The sequence below is a fragment of the Microcaecilia unicolor genome, chromosome 1, assembly GCF_901765095.1.
Source record: "Microcaecilia unicolor chromosome 1, aMicUni1.1, whole genome shotgun sequence".
In the NCBI taxonomy this organism is placed as follows: Eukaryota; Metazoa; Chordata; class Amphibia; order Gymnophiona; family Siphonopidae; genus Microcaecilia; species Microcaecilia unicolor.
In genome coordinates, this window is record NC_044031.1 from 198683048 (window position 1) to 198703057 (window position 20010).

The following is a 20010-nucleotide window of genomic DNA, read 5'->3' on the forward strand; positions in this document are numbered from 1 at the left end:
GTAAATCGTGCCAAACGAATCTCATTGAATTCTTTGACTGGGTGACCGGAGAATTGAATCATGGACGTGCTATGAACGTAATGTACTTAGATTTCAGCAGAGCTTTTGACACGGTTCCCCACAGGAGGCTCTTGAATAAACTATACGGGCTGAAGATAGGACCCGAAGTGCTGAACTGGATTAGGAAGTGGTTGACGGACAGACGCCAGAGGGTGGTGGTTAATGGAATTCGCTCAGATGAGGGAAAGGTGAGTAGTGGAGTGCCTCAGGGATCGGTGCTGGTGCCGATTCTGTTCAGTATATTTGTGAGTGACATTGCTGAAGGGTTAGAAAGTAAAGTTTGCCTTTTTGCGGATGATACCAAGATTTGCAACCGAGTGGACACCCGGGAGGGAGTGGAAAACATGAAAAAGGATCTGCAGAAGCTAGAAGAATGGTCTAAGGTTTGGCAATTAAAATTCAAAGCAAAGAAATGCAAAGTGATGCACTTAGGGAATAGAAATCCAAGGGAGACTTATGTGTTAGGCGGTGAGAGTCTGATATGTACAGACGGGGAGAGGGATCTTGGGGTGATAGTATCTGAGGATCTGAAGGTGACGAAACAGTGTGACAAGGCAGTGGCCTTAGCTAGAAGGTTGCTAGGCTGTATAGAGAGGTGTGACCAGCAGAAGAAAGGAGGTGTTGATGCCCCTGTATAAGTCGTTGATGAGGCCCCTCCTGGAGTATTGTGTTCAGTTTTGGAGGCCGTATCTTGCTAAGGATGTAAAAAAAATTGAAGCGGTGCAAAGGAAAGCAACAAAAATGGTATGGGATTTGCATTACAAGACATATGAGGAGAGACTTGCTGACCTGAACATGTATACCCTGGAGGAAAGGAGAAACAGGGGTGATATTATACAGACGTTCAAATATTTGAAAGGTATTAATCTGCAAACGAACCTTTTCCATAGATGGGAAGGCGGTAGAACTAGAGGGCATGAAATGAGATTGAAGGGGGGCAGACTCAAGAAAAATGTCAGGAAGTATTTTTTCACGGAGAGAGTGGTGGATACTTGGAATGCCCTCCCGCGGGAGGTGGTGGAGATGAAAATGGTAACGGAATTCAAAAATGCGTGGGATAAACATAAAGGAATCCTGTTCAGAAGCAATGAATCCACAGAAGCTTAGCAGAGATTGGGTGGCAGATCCGGTGGTTGGGAGGCGGGGCTAGTGCTGGGCAGACTTCTATAGTCTGTGGCCTGAAAATGCAGATAATGGCAGATACAAATCAAAGTCAGGTATACACATAAAGCAGCACATATGAGTTTATCTTGTTGGGCAGACTGGATGGACCGTTTAGGTCTTTCTCTGTCGTCATCTACTATGTTACTATCTGCAGCTCTCGCTTCTCAGGATGTGGTCACCTGTGTAACAGGAGTGTCAGCGGCGTCTTCTGTGGCTGTTCTCAGCACAGCTGCTCATGAACTGATGCTCTGCAATTCCTCCCTGCTTAAGGAATGCTTTGGCACCTCCGCAGTGGATGGTGGTGGTGGTCATAAATGCAAGCCTCTCAGGCTGGAGAGCCCTTTGCCTCCTTCTGCCTCTATGGTGATGGATGGCAGAGGAGACTGTGACCGATCTCCCTCCTGGACCTGCTTTTGATGCTATACATCTTCTAGCCTTTTGGGACAAATTGCAGGCCAGGTGGTGCTTGTGCCTTCGGAGAACATGACGGCAGCGGCTGCTTCTTCAACAGGATGGGACTCAGAGTCGTGCCCTGGCCACCGGGGCATGTCGACCCATGGAGTGGTCAGAGGACCTCGTGTTCCGTTTCTCCATGACCCACTTTGCGGGCTTTTCCTATGTTGAGCACTCTTTTTCTGTCGTCTTCTCCTGGTCTCGGCGGATTGGTTATTTCGCACCAGTTCTTCTCCAGTTTGGCCTCAGGTAGAGAGCTCTGGAGGTAGATCTGATTGCGTTATGGCTGGATGCCAAGGTGCTTTCTTCTGTCATCTAGAGAGAGGGTGATTTGGCAGGGCTGGTTGTTAAGCTGCTTCTTTAACCAGAGGATGTTCTTCGATAGTGTTTCCTCCATGGCCTCTCTGTGGCTGAGTTCTTTTCGGATCGCTCACCACTGGGGTCGAGTCATTCTGTTAGCTCCAAATTGGCCATGGTGCCCTTGGTATGCGGATCTGGTGTGGCTCCTGGTGGCGCCTCCGTTTCGGATTCCGCTCGACTCCGGGCTCTTCCTTCATGGTCCGTTACAGAGTGGGGGAATCCTCTCGCTTGGTCTTATGGCCTGGTTTTTTTATTTTTATTATTTGTTACATTTGTATCCCACCTTTTCCCACCTATTTGCAGGCTCAATGTGACTTACATAGTACCGTAACGGCATTTGCCAGTTCCGGTATGAACAAATACAAGGTGATATTGTGGTAGAATAAGGTTCATGCATGGTAGATGCATTAGGGGAACTTGTCGCAGGTAACCCGGTTTTTATGTTGGGTCGGTAGGGTAGGCCTTTCTGAACAGGTTTGTTTTTAGTACTTTTCTGAAATTTAGGTGATTGAACGTGGTTTTTACTGCTTTTGGCAGTGCGTTTCATAGTTGTGCGCTTAAGTAGGAAAAGCTGGATGCGTAAGTTGATTTGTATTTGAGTCCTTTGCTGCTTGGGTAGTGGAGATTTAGGTATGATTGTACTGATCTTGTAGTGTTTCTGGTTGGCAGGTCTATGAGGTCTGTCATGTATCCCAGGGCTTCGCCGTAAATAATTTTGTGAACTATTGTGCAGATTTTGAATGTGATACGTTCTTTGATTGGGAGCCAGTGCAGTTTTTCTTGGAGGGGTTTGGTGCTTTCAAAACGCGCTTTTCCAGATATAAGCCTGGCTGCTGTGTTTTGGGCGGTCTGAAGTTTCTTTATGATTTGTTCTTTGAATCCCACATAAATTCCATTGCAATTGTCTGCATGACTTAGTACCAATTGATTGTATCAGGTTGCGATATATTTCCCTTGGGAAGAATGGTTTTACGCGTTTGAGTTTCCACATTGAGTGAAACATTTTCTTTAAGGTGGATTTCGCTTGGTTCTGTAGTGAGGGGTTTCGGTCGATTGTTACTCCGTGAATTGTCAGGCTGTCTGAGATAGGGAGGGTGTAACCTGGGATGTTGATGTTTGTGGGTTTGTATGTATTGTATTGGGATGAGATGATGAGACAATGTGTTTTTTCTGTGTTATGTTTTAGTTGGAGTGCATGAGCCCATGAGTCCATGATGTTTAAGCTGAGCTTGATTTCACTGGTGATTTCTGCCAGATCGTGTTTGTAGGGGATGTATATTGTGACGTCATCAGTGTAGATGAATGGGTTAAGGCCTTGGATGCATAAGGCCTTGGCTAGTGGGGTTGTCATGAGGTTGAAAAGGATCGGTGATAATGGTGATCCTTGCGGGACTCCGCAGTCTGGTTTCCAAGGTGATGATATGTTTGTGCTTGATTTCACTTGATATGATCTGGTGGTTAGGAAACCCTTGATCCATTTGAGAGTGTTTCCACCGATTCCGAAGTAATCTAGGAGTCTTAGGAGTATATTATGGTTGACCATGTTGAACGCACTGGACATGTCAAATTGGAGGAGGAGAATGATTTTACCTATTGTTATTTCCTGCTTGAATTTAGTTAGGAGAGTAAGTATAGAACTGTTTCGGTGCTGTGTAGGGGGTGAAATCCTGATTGTGAATCATGTAGCATTGTGAATTTGTTTATGTAGTCATTAAGTTGTTTGGTTATCAAGCCTTCCATTAGTTTGACTACCAGTGGGATAGATGCTACTGGGCAGTAGTTGGTGATGTCATTTGTTTTTTTTCTTGGTGTCTTTTGGTATTGGGGTGAGTAGGATGTTGGCTTTTTCTTTGGGGAAGATACCTTGTTGCAGCATGAAGTTTAAGTGGTATGTGAGATCTGTTATGAAGCGGTGGGGGACGGATTTTATTAGGTAGCTGCGGCAGGTAACCAATTGACAGTGGCTTTTGGAGTACCTATTAATCGCCTGGGTGACTGTATCGGCGGTGAGGAGGGCGAAATTTGACCAGATTCGGTCCGCTGGGTATTCAGCAGGGGTTGGGTCTAGACCATTGATGAAGTTATCGATGTTCATGTTGTCTTGAGGTAGAGTTTTGCGTAGGTTTGCAATTTTTTCTTTGAAGTATTTAGCAAGGCTGTCTACAGATGGGATGTCAGTGTTGGTTGTGGTGACCGGCGTTGTGTCTAGTAGTTTGTTCACGAGATGGAATAGTTTCTTCGTGTTTTTGTAATGAGGCCCAATTTTAATTTTGTAGTATGACCTTTTGGTCTGTCTTATTGCGTATTTGTATTTCCTTTGTATTTGTTTCCATGTGTTGAGTGTGTGTTCATCTTTTATTTTTTTCCTTGCACGTTCCAGTTTCCTGGACTGTGTTTTTAATTTTTTCAATTCTTCATTGAACCACAGTATCAAGTTGTTTCTGCGTGAAGTTCTTGTTTTTGTCCCATTCTGAGAGGTAGTATATGGAGTCCGTTTGGGCTGTCCAATCATTATTGTATATCTGTTGCCAGAATGTATCTGGGTCTATTTGTCCTCTCGTGGTGTGGGTTGTATATTCTCGTATGACGAGAGAACCCCTTTTCCGCCATTTTATGGATAGATGTAGTTTGTAATGGTCGGTCCAAGGTGTTTCTGACCATTTAATTTCTGTTATTATTAGGCTCTGGTCAGTGGACAGTTTGTATGAGATGAGGTCGAGTGTATGCCCCTTTGCATGGGTTGTTTGCATGTGTGGCCATGTGAGGTCACATAAATGAAGGAAGTCTTTGCATTCTCGTGCATTGGTAGAGCTTGGGTCTTCTAGATGAAGGTTAATGTCTCCTAGTATTAGTATATTGGAGTTGGATACACTAGTATTTGAGATGAAGTCCATGAAGTCTGACTGGCTTTTGTTCCAGTTGCATGGTGGTCTATAAAACAGGATACAATTTAGGTGGTCGAGCAGGGTTTTATGGTGGATTCTGATTGAAGCTATTTCGAGATGGGTAGTTATAGATTCGGCAGTGGTTTTGATGGTGAGATGAGATTGGTACATAAGCGCTATGCCTCCTCCTCTTTTTTTCCTTTCTGGTCCAGTGAGTGAGTTTGTATCCTGGAGGACATAGGTTTAGGATGATAGGGTCATCTTCAATATGGATCCAGGTTTCAGTGATAAAGAGTAAATTAAGTTGTGCTGACGTGATCCAGTCTGTTACTATTGTTGTTTTGTTTACTACGGATCTTGCATTAATGTATCCTACTTGTATATTTTGGTATGGATCTTCTGTGTTTTGTGTTATATGGACTTTTGTCAGTTGACGTTTCTGTTGGGTTTGTCCGCATGTTGGTGCTTTTCCTTTGTTTTCGTTGTCGATTTGATGAGGTGGGGTGTATCTAGTCGGTCTTTGGTGGTTAGGTAGTATGGGGATGATGTTGCTTTCTGCGTGTGGGGTAGTTAGTGTTAGATGGATTAGTGATAAGGAGTAAATTGCTAGGAGTAATTTGATGGTATTCGTTTTGGTAATGGTTCAGTGAGGGCTCCTGGTATACCGTGTTCGATAGGCTACGTGATTGTACTTTGTTTTTTTTTGTTTTTTTTTAATACAGATAATTTACTCACACTCAGGTGATTTGAGGTGGTACTCCAGGGCGCAGAGTCTCCGTGACTCAGTGAGCAGTCACAGATCCGGCATGATGTTTGTGAATGGGCAGGAGTTGGGAAGAGGGAAGGCAACAGCCTGGGTCATGCTGAGGTCTCGTCCATGTTGTCCCTGGTAGGGAGAGGGCCGGTCCCTACTTGTTATTGTAGGAGGTCAGGCGGGAGGACTGGACACGCTATCTCCAATGTATGGGCTCACGCGGTCCCCGTGGGGAGAGGTTCTAATGCCTCTCTCTACATTGGGGCAGCGATGGTGCCGCTTGCTGCCTCCTCCGAATGGGTTGCCGGTTCGATTCCGGCTCAGCTCCGATCGTCTCACACTGTTATCCACTTTCCAAACCGGCACCTCTCCCATCGAATGGTCGCCAGCCACCCGCTACTCTTCAGCCGGCACTTTCCCGTCAATCGTTGCCCGCTGCTCTCCGGCCGGCTCCGTGGGTTGCTCCTCTTACCTCCCTTCCTCAAGTCTGCATCCGCACTCCCGGTACTATTTGTCCTCCCCTCGCCTCGCCCCAGATGGGTGGCTGGTCGCTCGGTGTTCCTCGTGGCGCACTGTGGAGGTTGGTGCCGCTGCAGCCCTACTAGTGATTTTACTGGGTTAGATGAGCGCCAGTCGGCATCCTCTACTGGTTCTGCGGGGACCAGTGCTCTGCTGTCAGTTTAGCGATGGTTAGGTGAGAGGATGGGTGTCGGGGTCCAGTTGTGTGGCGCTGCGGCCTGAAGCAATGTGGGCTGCTCCTCGTGGCGCACGGCGGAGCTTGGTGCTTCTGGTGGTATCGGAGGGGTATGTGGACGTCAGTTGGCTTCCTTTTCTGGTGCTGCGGGGGTGGCGAACATTGCTGTCCGTCTGGTTTTAACTAGGTGGGGGGAACGGGTGCCAGTTTGGGTTGGGTGGTGCTAGGCCCAGGGGCAGTGTGGGCTGCGGTCAGCTCGTGGGATGGCTTGGCCTGGGTTGGATGTTTGGGAGGTGTCTCGGCCTCTTCGGTGCCTCCCGCTCCTTCTTCTTGTAGAGACCCGCAGTATGGGTCCGGCAGCCGCCGATGGTTGGCTTGCTAGCCTCAATGGCCCTATAGGGAGCTATTTTCTGGTCTTGGTCTACAGAGCTATCTGCTCCGTGACCAGCGAGTCGGCGGCCATCTTGTGAGGTTGACTCTGAGAAACAGAGTTCTTCGGACAGTGATTGCTGCTCTATTGCGTGCTTGTATGCGGTCTACTTCAACCGTGTATTCTCAAGTGTAGAGGATTTTTTGATGCATAGTATGCGGCCCACGCTTGGTCTCCATTGCGGGTGTCTGTTCCTCAGCGATTGGTTCTTTTTGCAGGACGGGTTGTAGAAGGGCCTGGCCTTTAATTTGCTTCGGGTGTAGGTGGCGGTAGCCTGCTTCTGGGAGAGAGTGTCAGGCTCTTCTCTGGCTTCGCACCCGGATGTGGTGCATTTCCTGCAGAGTGCTTTGCTTCTCCACCGCTGCAACCCTTGTTCGCCCTGAAACCTCATTCTTGTTCTCCGAGCCTATCTTAGGGCTTCTTGTCTACCAAGATTTGCTTTGGACTCCTTTTGATCCTTTGCAGAAGGCTTCACTTAGGAGCTTACTCGCGAGCGGCGTTCTTGGTTGCCAACTCTTCAGCACACAGTGTGTCTGAATTTTTAGCACTACTGTGCCGATCCGAGCTGCTTTCTGCAATTTACTGAGTCTGGAGTGACCTTGTGTACAATTCCTCCTTTTCTTACCGGCTGTGTTTTGGCTTTTCTTCCTTATCAGCCTCTCTTTCTTCCCTCCTTTTGGGAGGGGGATTTTCATGCAGAGTACACGGCGCTTTGTCTTCTGGATGTTCGGAGGGTTCTCCTCCAGTATTCACAGATGTCACTTTTTTTTTTTTGCGTTTGGATCATCTCTTTGTCCTTCTTGCTGGTCCTTGCCATGGGATGGCAGCCTCTCATCTGACTATTTCTCATTGGATTGCAGATACTTTGTTTTGGAAGGTCACGTCCCGCCGCACAGCCTTGTTTCACGAGGTTGCTGTCTACCTTTTGGGTGGAACAGGTGTGCTTTCACTATTTGTATGCTGCCTCTGCATTGGCAGTTCTGTCTCGGGGAGCGGCTACGTCCCACCCTAGTTAGGGATTGCTTTGGTACATGCCATCAGTTCCTGGATTCATCTGCTGCATATTCTAAGGAAGGTAAAACTATGCCTTACCTGCTGATAATTTTCTTTCCTTTAGTAGCAACAGATGAATCCAGGATCCACCCTCTGTCAGCCGCGCTTGTTTTGCCTGTCTGTTCTTGTCCTTGTCTTTAGTTTAAAAAAAAAAACCAAATTAAAAAAGAGAGAGAACAGAAACCACTGAAGAGGAGTCCATTGCAGTTGTGGTTTCTGTAACTTGGACTGACGAGTTTCTGTAGTGTTTGGTCATTGAGGAAGGCTTTCTGGTTTCTTGTCTGATTCTGCTTGGTGATGAGACATATACTTAAGTGAAGGAGGAGCTGACCGTCTGGTATCACTGCCTTTAGCTTTGTAATCTCTATCTCCACCTGCTGGTGGATGGACACAACCCACCAGTTCCTGGATTCACCTGTTGCTACTAAAGGAAAGAAAATTATCAGCAAGTAAGGCATAATTTTACCTTATTTCTTCTTCCAGTAAGGGCTGCAAGCTCTGTACCAGACTCCAGAAATAGGAACCCAAGTTAGGAATCAAACTCCTCTCTAGCATGTAGAATAGCATGGTGAGCTTATTGACTGGCTTTACAAATCATTTTTTTTGTAAAATCAGTCCTAGATTTCCTTTAAATTTTGTAATTTTTATTCATTAGAATTTGCCATGTAACATGAGTCTGTATAACTGATCTGCATTTAATTTTTCTTAATGTAATAGTAATGGTACCTAAGACTGTGTTGAGAATAGTACATTTTCCCATCTTGACTCAAAAATAGAGGTATCAGCAAATAAGAACCATTTAGTTATCCCAGTCTACTTGTTTATGCAAGCCTAGCGTGATGTTAAGGACTTAAACAATTTGTCTGCCCAAGTGCGCTTCATTTCTGCCACTGTTTTGGCTCATACCAGCTGTGCTGGAAGCCTGTTTCCGATGTCATCCACCCTTAGTGAAAAGTTTTAACCCATGGTATAATTAGCATGCTTGCCAGTTCCCTCTTCCTCTTCATAACATGATTGAACAGAAAGGCAACATAGTTTCTGACTGTAATAAAGATAGAGTAGACAAAATGGTAGTGAGAGATAACACCTCTCAAGAACCCTCACTCAGTTTACCATGTGCAAATTTTAAGAGAATGTAATGGGGAAAAAGTTATTAGAATCATTCAGATGAGATTAAAGAGAAGATTAATTGGTAGTTTCCATTGCATAAATCTCAATCTCTCTGTCTCTCTCTCTCTCTCTGTCTCTTTTTCTCTAAGGCCAAAACAGGTTTCCTGGATGTCGTTGCAAAGCACAGTGTAACACTAAGCAGTGTCCATGTTACCTGGCTGTCCGTGAGTGTGACCCAGATCTGTGTCTTACTTGTGGAGCTGCTGATCACTGGGATAGCAAGAATGTTTCTTGCAAGAATTGTAGTATTCAAAGGGGATCAAAAAAGGTTGGCCTTTTGTTTGTTTTTATTATAAGGAATTCAACTAAAGTTATAATTTTTTTTCTTACACTCATGTAATCAGTATGTTTTCAAGGTGATATATCTATATCTATCTATATCTATATATATAGATATAGATATAGATAAATATAGATATATATATATAGATATAGATATATGTATGTTTATATATATCTGTTATATTCAGACAAATATTTTTTGCACCAAAGAATTTTATTATAAAGCATTTTTATATCATACTAGTTAAAAAGGCCCATTTCTGACACAAATGAAACGGGCGCTAGCAAGGTTTTCCTCGGAGTGTGTATGTTTGGGAGAGTGTATGTGAGAGTGACTGTGTGAGAGACAGAGTGAAAGTGTGAGTGTGTGTGTGTGTGAGAGAGAGAGAGTGAGTCTGGGTGTGAGTGTGTTTGTGAGAGTGTGTGTGTGAGAATGAGAGTGTGTGCAAGTGTGTATGTGAGACACAGTGTGAGAGAGAGTGTGTGTGTGTGTGTGTGTGTGTGTGTGTGCGAGAGAGAGAGTGTGTGTGAGACACAGATTCTCTGTGAGAGTGAGTGTATGAGACCAAGCGAGTGTGTGAGTGACAGTGTGGCACATAGAGAGTGAATGTGATACAGTGTGAGACAGTGTGTGAGAGTGAGAGTCTGAAAGACATTGTATATGAGAGAGAGAGTGTGAGCCCTGCCCTCCCAATCCATGCCCATCTGTCCCCTGCCCCCTCCATTCATCCTTTTCCAGCAATTCCCTTCTCTCCCTGAGCCCTGCCCTCCCAATCCATGCCCATCCATGCACCTCTGTCACCTGCCCCCTCCATTCATCCCTATCCAGCAATTCCCCTCTCTCCCTGAGCCCTGCCCTGAAATCCATATCCATCCATGCCCATCTGTCCCCTCCATTCATCCCTATCCAGCAATTCCCCTCTCTCCCTGAGCCCTGCCCTCCCAATCCATGCCCATCCATGCTCCTCTGTCACCTGCCCCCTCCATTCATTCCTCTCCAGCAATTCCCCTCTCTCCCTGAGCCCTGCCCTGCAATCCATATCCATCCATGCCCATCTGTTCCCTCCATTCATCCCTATCCAGCAATTCCCCTCTCTCCCTGAGCCCTGCCCTCCCAATCCATTGCCATCCATGCTCCTCTGTCCCCTGCCCCCTCCATTCATCCCTTTCCAGCAATTCCCCTCTCTCCCTTGAGCCCTGCCCTCCCAATCCATGCCTATCCATGTTCCTCTGACCCCTGCCCCCTCCATTCATCCTTTTCCAGCAATTCCCTTCTCTCCCTTCCATGACCCCCCCTCGCATCCATGCTCCTCTCTCTCCCATGTCCCAGCCTGGCCCGCCCTCTTCTCCCCCCCCCCCTTTCGCATCCATGCCCCCCCCTTCGCATCCATGCTGTCGTTTCTCCCCTGGCCTTCCGCTCCCATTGTTCAACTTTACTGCCCACCCTCTTCTCTCCCCCCAACATCCCTTTTCTTTTTTTTTCTTTTTAAATTTACCTCCGTGGCGGTTCCGGCAGCGCAGCGTCAGGGAAGGAGGCGGCGCTCCCGACGTCTAGCCTTCCCTTCGCTGTGTTCCGCCTTCTTCTGACGTCATCCTTGACGTCAGAAGAAGGCGGAACACAGCAAAGGGAAGGCTAGAGACGTCGGGAGCGCCGCCTCCTTCCCTGACGCTGCGCTGCCGGAACCGCCACCACGGAGGTAAATCTAATATAATAGAACGCATCGTGCGTGGGTGCGATCCGTTTGTTTGGTTTTTTTTCCGCCCTCGACGTCATGACGTTTGACGCGAGGGCGGGGCAGAGACGGCTGGCTGGCTTCACACCATGAATCCACGAACCCTACAGGGAGTGTTTGAGTGACTTCAGAACGTTCACGGTGCGTTTTATTATATTAGATATTTAACTTTAGGATGTGCCATATTCATTTTTCAGAACATGGCTGCTGAAAAAATAAAAATGAATAACAGCTTGTAACAAGTATTTCTAATGAATTGAGACCAACCAGAAGACCTAATCAGATACTACTGACACATTTCCATTTAGGTTTACATCTAAGCAAAGGACGAAAGAAGCAGCAACTCTAATTTTTTGCTGGATAATTTTTGTAACAGTAATACAGTTTTTCCTAAAGTTAGATTTTTGAAATGCTTCATGATTTTTTTGATTGAAAAAAAAAAACGTTTCTATATACTTAGAACTATTTTTCACCTTGAGTTATTATTCTTGCCATTATCCATTGTTTTCCTAGTCTATGTATTAGTTAACTAAGAAGACCATCTTGCTGGTGGAAGGAGATATTGCCATAAAAGACCCCAAGACAGGAAGCTAGAAGGCTTGCTGAAACAAGCCTTTCAATTAGCCCCGTTGGGCATTCAGGCGACAATGTGCAGCTCGTTTTTGGCAAGAGCATGCCTGAAGTGGTATCATCAGTTTGCAACACAAAAGATGGATGCCATAACACCCAGCTGGAGGCAGGGTTGGCCTACTTGATGGATGCTGTTTGTGACATGTTACAGGTTACTGCCCACAGTATGTCTTTGGCTGTCACAACACGTCAACAACGTTACGGCATTGGACAGCAGATCCAGCTTCAAATTTACAACTAGTTAAGCTGCCCTTTTGTGGAAATGGCTATTTGGAGAAGATCTCAGAAACTTGGTGAAAGAACTGGTGGAAGCTAATCCACAGGAGTTGCTGAAGGATAATCTGAAAGCCTTTGGCTGGCTGTCTTTAGGGGTCCCTCGATCTCAGTTTTGAGATAGCAGACAATAACAGCCTGGGTGTCAGCAATATGGTCAGAAATCCCACTTTGAGGCACGCCAATCTTCCTGTTGTGCGGACATGAAGTCCTCCTCTCAGTCATATAGAACACCCAATGCCTCCTGAGTTTTGCAATGATGCGAGGCTGGTCCACTCTCTTTGCCTCCAGGAGTTTCAGGAGAAATGGACCAAAAATCAAGTCAGACCAGTGGGTTCTGGATAAACTTACAGAAGGTTACAAGTTGGAATTGTCCTGCTCGGTCTCTCTTCTCTTCTTTCAGTCTCTTTGTCAAAATAGGTACTAAGGCCATTGAGGCACAGGCTACCATAGATTCCTTGTTGGTGCTCAGGGCCATTATTCCAGTTCCCCAGGCTGAACAGGGACAAGGCAGATACTCTGTCTACTTCATTGCCCCCAAAAAAGGAAGGTACCTTTTGTCTGGTCAGATCTGAAAGGTCTAAACTGCTGCCTCTGAGTGTCCTGCTTTCGCATGGAAACACAAAGAGTAGTCATAGCCTCGATTCAAGTGTGAGAACTTTTCACCAACTTCAATATCAGAGTTGTACTTGCATATTTCCATATGGCCGCTGCATCAGAGGTTTCTTCATTTTGCAGTGTTGGGTCATCACTTCCAGTTCAGGGCTTTGTTCTTCGGTCTTGCCACGGCACCAAGAACATTTATCAAGGTTATGGTGGTGGTGGCGGTGGCGGTGGCCTTCCTTTGGCACCAGGGCATTAAAGTTTACTTGTATCTCAACGACTGGCTCATTCATGTGTCCTCCTATTTGAACATTGTGGCGGCGATGGACAAAGTTGTCTGTCTTCTGCAGTCATTGGGTTGGGTGATTAATTTCGAGAACAGACTAACTCCATCGCAGACAGTGGAGTATCTGGCCATTCTATTTGACACAATAAGGGAGAGGAGCTTCCTCATGGAACACAGGAGTTCGAAGCTGGTTCAACAGACTTGTTTTCTCCTCAGTCAAAGCAGACCCAGGGTCTGGGACTATGTCTAGATTCTGGGGTCAATGACAGCGGCGATGAAAGTGGTGCCATGGGTAAGGGCTCATATTGGCCATTACAGGAGTCTCTTCTCAACCGCTAGTCTCCGGTGTCACAGAAGTACAACCTTCATCTTCCTTGGATGCTGTTTGCTAGACAGAGTATGCAGTGGTGGTTGTTGTTCAGGAATTTGACCATCAGAGCTCCCTTTCCGGTAACACAATAGGAGGTGGTGACAACGGACACCAGCAAGTCAGGTTGGGGAGCTCATTACAAGTACCACCTGGATGGAACATGTGTTTCAGTAGTTGATAAATTTCTTGGAACTCAGGGGAGTGCAAAATGCCTTATGTGACTTCACTCCCTTTCTGGCAGGTGCCCTGGTCTGAGGTTTCACCGACAATGTGACAGCAGTGCTTATATCAAGTAGCAAGGCAGGACTTGCTGCTGTACGATGGCAGTGGAGGTGGCCTTCTTCTTGAGTTAGACAGAGAAAAATCTTATTTGCTTGTCAGCAGCTAACGTTTCTGGGTTCTGGAATGTGGAGTTGGACTTTCTCAGCAGGCACTCCTTGGACCTGGGAGAATGGGAACTATCCAGCCAGAGTTTAGCTGATAGTGGACCAATGAGGTTCTTCTCTTCTGGACTTGATGGCAACAAAAAGGAATGCCAAAGTGCCCAAGTTCTTCAGGTATTGGAAATAATTGTACTCAATGGGGATCAATGTTGTAACACAGCCCTGGCCAGTGACACATGTATATTGTATGGCTTCTCTCCTTGGCCCATGGAAGGCTGCATGTTGAAAAGGATCGCACTGCACCAAGGTCGAATAATTCTCATAGCCCTGGATTGTCCACGAAAGCTGTGGTACACAGACCTGATTTGACTGCTGGTCAGGGATTTTCTTGTCTTCTGCAGATACACAGCCTGCTGAAGGAGGATCCGTGCCCCTTTGGTTTTATGGCTTGGCTATAGAAAGGGCTTGGTTGAGATAAAAGATTGTTCTAATTAAATCATTGCTACCTTGCTTCAGGCTTGGAAGTGCTCTTCATCCTTGGGGTATGCAAGTGTTTGGAGGACATTCGAGGGCTGGTGTTCTGAGCGTGGATTTTCTCCCTTCTCTGCTCAGATCGTGCACATCCTAGCATTTCTCCAGGCAGGTTTTCAGAAAGGATTGACGTTGGGGTCTCTAAAAGTTTAAGTTGTAGCTTTGGCCTGTTTCAGGGGACAACTACAGAAAACGTTTCTTGCGGCTCACCCTTATATTGTTCGAATCTAGCGGGGAGCGGGCCACTTGCAGCCTCCTTTTTGTGCACTGTGTTCAGAGTGGAATCTTAATTTAGTCCTAGAGGCTCTTCAGAAGCCTCCTTTTGAGCCACTCCAGAAGGCTGCATTGAAAGATCTTACGCTAAACACAGCGTTCTTGATGGCTGTTGTGTTGGCACATAGGGTTTCAGAGCTTCAGGCTGTCATGTCTGGGATCCCTTTCTCCGCTTCTTGGAGGTGGGGTCTCCCTGCACAAAGTTCCTTTCCTCCAAAAGTGGTATCAGCATTTCATTCCAACCATATCAGCATTTCATCCCAACCAATCTATTGAGCTTCAGTCCTTTCGCAGAGAGGACGAGGAGGCTCAGTATTTTTCCTTGAAGCTTCTCGATGTGTACAGAGTCCTCATTAGATATCTGGAAGTCATGAGTACATAAGTACAACAGTGGCCAATCCAGGTCACAAGTACCTGGCAAGATCCCAAAACAGTACAATACATTCTCCGAGGACAAGCAGGCTGCTTGTTCTCACATGTGGGTCAACGTCCGCGGCGACCCAGGAATCAGGAAAAAATTTTGCAAGCAAAATAAAATCAAAGTCTTTAGAGAGAGTTCCGTTGCGCGGGCAGCGCAAACCGCGCATGCGCGAACGACTTGCCGCTTGAGCATGCCTCTTCAGTTCTTTTTTCTCCACAGTGAGGTGCAGTCCGTTTTTCTGATCACTTCTGTCTCAGGCCCAGGAAGAACTTCAGTGATTTCGACTCGGCTTTCACTTGTTTGTTTGATTTGTTAAAAAAAAAAAAAAAGTATTAATAGTTTCCCATACTTTCTTTTACTTTCTTCCCTGTTAAAGTTTCCTTTCTTTTTCTACGTGGCCAGCCTTTTGGCCGCACGGTGGGGTTTTTCCCTTTTTCGTGCTTTTTCTTTTTTGGCACAATCGCGTCGTTTGATTTCGCCGAAGCCGTTGTTTCTTCCATGTCATTGAAGACACCCAGCGGCTTCAAACGTTGTACTCAGTGCAACTGGACTATCTCAGGTACAGATACCCACGCCTGGTGTATCCAGTGCCTTGGGCCCGACCATAGCCCAGCCGCCTGTAGTCTGTGTATTCGTATGAAGAACCGGATCCAAGCGTCTCGAGAGGCCCAATGAGAAAAGCTTTTTGGGGCTCAGTCCGGTCCTTCAACATTGGTACCGAGGTCGTAGTCGTCGACATCGACAGGAGCATCAACGTCGAGGAGAGAAGTAATGGCTGCTGAGAGACCAACTCGCGCTGGGAGCAGTGAAGCGTCCAGTGGGTCTCCACCTGCCTCGAGGCCTCCTGTTATGCAGGCCCCCTGGAACCGACCTTCATCAGATCCGGCCCCGATGAGACGTGAGGATTGCACGTCCTCTTAATCAGTACCAAGGAGTCTCAATGATGGCGTAGAGTGAAGGCTAAGAAGCACCATCTCCTTCGACGCACAGTACTGGGAGCTCCGGGACGTCGAGAGAGTAGGCACCCAAGAAGCATCGGTGCTGAGACGACCCCTCGGTACAGGAGGTGCCGATGCGTCGATCTCTTGGCAGCCCGGTACCTGCTCCCGAGCCTCCATGGATTCTGACACCACCTGTTCCACCGGCCCCGCAGCCTTCTCTGATGGCAGCTCTCGACGAGCGTATCCGGGTCTTGTTTCTAGAACTTCTGGAAGGCTTACTGTGACAATCAGCTTCGGTGTCGGGGTGTTTGCGCCTACTGTACCATCTGCTGCAGCGGTATCTGGCCCTTCTCCTGTGGTGAGGTCTCTGACTGCGGTGCCGTCTGCGGCATCAGCGTTGGCTGCCACCCAAGTCGACTCCCCTTCGACGTCGGTGGATGGAGCTTCGCTGCCGTCGGATCGGGCGTCAACTTCTCGACGTCGCCACAGAGGACATCGTTACACGGCGTCGAGACAGGTCCATTGTCGGAGTACCTTGACACAGGCTGTATCTGACACTGAGCAGGAGTGCTTCTGGGAATCAGAGGAAGATCCCAGGTACTTCTCTTCTGATGAGTCCTTTGGGATTCCTTCTGACCCTTCCCCTCCGTTGGAAAGAAGACTATCTCCACCCAAGAGTCTGTCTTTTTCCTCCTTTGTCCGGGAAATGGCTACGGCTATTCCCTTCCCTGTGGAGGTTGAGGATGAGCCCAGGACTGAGATGCTCGAGGTCCTGGATTATTCTTCTCCACCTAAAGAGGCTGTGACAGTCCCTCTGCATAAGGTACTGAAGGAAGTCCTTATGCGAAACTGGGCCACCCCTCTGTCTGGCCATGTGGTTCCCAAAAGACCTGAATCCCAATATCGGATCCACGGTGAACCTGGATTGATGAGGTCCCAATTACCCCACAATTCCATGGTGGTGGACTCCGCTCTCAAGAGAGCTAGGAGTACTAGAGACTATGCTTCGGCACCCCCAGGTTGAGAAGCTAGGACTCTTGACTCTTTTGGAGAAAGTCGTATCAGGCCGCTATGCTCGCTGCCAACATCCAGTCTTACCAGCTGTTCACGAACGTCCACTTGTGGAACTCAATACAGCAACTTTCGGGCTTGGTGGATGCACTCCCTACGGAGCTGGCCGAGCCTTTTCGCCAGGTGGTCAGGCAGCAGAAGGTGTATCGAAAGTTCCTGGCTAGGGGTACGTTTGACATTTTTGATGTAGCATCCAGGGTCGTTGCTCAGGATATAGTGATGCGCAGACTCTCATGGCTGCGTGTCTCTGACCTGGATCATTCTGTCCAGCAGCGAATGGCGGATGTTCCTTGCTGTGGGGATAATCTTTTTGGTGAAAAAGTAGAGGATCTTGTTGATCAGATCAAGAAGCATAATGATGCTATGGATTCTCTCTCCCACTGGGCGCCTTCTACTACAGCCTCCTCATCTAGGAGGTTTTTTGGAGGGAAGAGAAGTGCTCCCTATTCCTACTCTAGGCGTAGGTACACTCCTGCTTCTCGGCAGCTTATTCAGGCTCAGCCCCAGCGCGCTTGTTCTCGTCAACAGCATGCATCTAAGGCCCACTCTGCTCCCCAGCAAAAGCAAGGGACGGGCTTTTGACTGGCTCCAGTTCAGCATAGCCTCTGTAAAAGTGTCCGTACCGGACGACTTGCCAGTAGGGGGGAGGTTGATGTTTTTTCACCAAAGGTGGCCTCTCATAACCTCCGACCGGTGGGTTCTTCAAATAGTCTAGTTAGGATACACCCTCAATCTGGAATCCAAACCTCCAAATTGCCCACCAAGAGCTCATTCTTACAGCTCCCAGCACAGGCGGGTGCTTGCAGAGGAACGTTCTGCCCTTCTAAAGGCCAGTGAGGTCGAACTCATTCCACCAGGGGAAGAAGGGCTGGGATTCTATTCCAGGTACTTCCTTGTGCAAAAGAAAACAGGGGGGATGTGTCCCATGCTAGACCTAAGGGGCCTGAACAAATATCTGGTTCGTGAAAAGTTCAGGATGGTTTCCCTGGGCACCCTTTTTCCTTTTTCCCATGATTCAAGAGAACGATTGGCTATGCTCTCTGGACTTAAAGGATGCTTACACAAACATCTCGATACTTCCAGCTCACAGGAGGTATCTTCGATTTTGGCTAGGAGCACAGCACTTTCAGTACTGTGTACTGCCCTTTGATCTGACATTTGCGCCCAGGGTGTTCACAAAGTGCCTGCCTGGCAGCATCGCTACAGAGACTGGGAGTGCATGTGTTCCTTTATCTCGACGATTGGCTGGTGAAGAGCACCTCGGAGGCAGGCGCTCTACAGTCCTTGCGAACGATTATTCAGGTGCTAGAACTGGAGTTCGTGATCAATTACTCCAAGTCCCATCTCACTCCAGTTCAAAATTTGGAATTTATTGGAGCACTGTTGAACACAAAGACAGCTCGAGCTTATCTTCCCGAGGCGAGGGCAGACAACCTCTTGTCCCTAGTGTCTCAACAGTTCACGGCTCGTCAGATGTTGAGACTTCTGGGGCACATGGTCTCCACAGTTCATGTGACTCCCATGGCACGCCTACACATGAGATCAGCTCAATGGACCCTAGCTTCCCAGTGGTATCAAGCTGCAGGGAGTTTAGAGGATGTGATCCAACTGTCCACCGACTTTCGGAATTTCTTGCAGTGGTGGACGATTCGATCCAATTTGACCTTGGGACGTCCATTCCAAATTCCTCAGCCACAAAAAGTGCTGACGACAGATGCATCCCTCCTGGGATGGGGAGCTCAAGTAGATGGACTTCACACTCAAGGAGCTTGGTCCTTTCAGGAAAAAGGTCTTCAGATCAATCTTCTGGAATTGCGAGTGATCTGGAACGCTCTATAGGCTTTCAGAGACCGGCTGTCCAACCAAGTCATATTGATTCAGACAGACAACCAGGTTGCTATGTATTACACCAGCAAGCAGGGGGTCACCGGATCTCGCCCTCTGTGTCAGGAAGCCGTACAGACGTGGCTTTGGGCTCGCTGTCATGGCATATTTTTCCAAGCCACTTATCTGGCAGGCGTAAACAACAGTCTGGCCGACAGACTGAGCAGGGTAATGCAACCTCACGAGTGGTCACTGAACAAGGGTGTAGTCCGCAAGATCTTCCGAGCATGGGGCACCCCCCTCAGTGGATCTTTTTGCCACTCAGATCAATGACAAGGTCCGTCAATTCTGTTCTGTTCCAGGCTTCAGGCCAATGACAGACTTGCGTCAGATGCCTTTCTCCTGCATTGGGAAGCAGGCCTTCTGTATGTGTATCCTCCCATACCTCTAATAGGGAAGACTTTGCTGAAACTCAAACAAGACTGCGGAACCATGATTCTGATAGCTCCCTAGATTTGGTTCCCTCTTCTTCTGGAGTTGTCCTCTGAGGAACCGTGGAGATTGGAATGTTTTCCAACCCTCATCACCCAGAACGAGGGGTCGCTTCTACATCCCAACCTCCAGTCTCTGGCTCTCACGGCCTGGATGTTGAGAGCTTAGAATTCGCCTCCTTCGGCCTTTCAGAGGGTGTCTCCCGAGTCTTGCTTGCTTCCAGAAAAGATTCCACAAAGAGGTGTTATTCTTTCAAATGGAGGAGGTTTGCCGTCTGGTGTGACAGCAAGGCCATAAATCCTCTTTCTTGTCCTACACGGACCCTGCTTGAATACCTTCTACACTTGTCAGAGTCTGGTCCCAACTCCATAAGGGTTCACCTTAGTGCGATTAGAGCTTATCGCCGTGTAGAAGGTAAGCCTATCTCTGGACAGCCTTTAGTTGTTCGCTTCATGAGAAGTTTGCTTTTGTCAAAGCTCCCGGTCAGACCTCCACCAGTGTCATGGGATCTCAAAGTCGTTCTCACCCAGCTGATGAATGCTCCTTTTGAGCCACTGAATTCCTGCCATCTGAAGTACTTGACCTGGAAGGTCATTTTCTTGGTGGCTGTTACTTCAGCTCGTAGAGTCAGTGAGCTTCAGGCCTTGGTAGTGCATGCACCTTATATCAAGTTTCATCACAACAGAGTAGTCCTCCGCATGCACCCTAAGTTCCTGCCAAAGATGGTGTCGGAGTTCCATCTGAACCAGTCAATTGTCTTGCCAACATTCTTTCCCCTTCCTCATACCCGCCCTGGCGAAAGCAGTTTACATACCTTGGACTGCATGAGAGTATTGGCCCTTCAGACAGTCTGCCGAGTTGTTTGTGTCTTTTG

The 20010-nt window shown here is 47.6% G+C and overlaps 1 protein-coding gene across 9 annotated transcripts in view; it reads left to right on the forward strand.

Moving 5' to 3' along the window:
• EZH2 (enhancer of zeste 2 polycomb repressive complex 2 subunit) overlaps window positions 1-20010 on the forward strand; it is a 626582-nt gene that overhangs the window by 530701 nt on the left and 75871 nt on the right. For all 9 annotated transcript variants that reach the window (XM_030203624.1, XM_030203674.1, XM_030203633.1 and 6 more), the window contains one exon: window positions 9113-9291. In XM_030203624.1, coding sequence (XP_030059484.1) covers window positions 9113-9291 — 179 coding nt within the window. The remainder of the gene's footprint in view (window positions 1-9112; window positions 9292-20010) is intronic.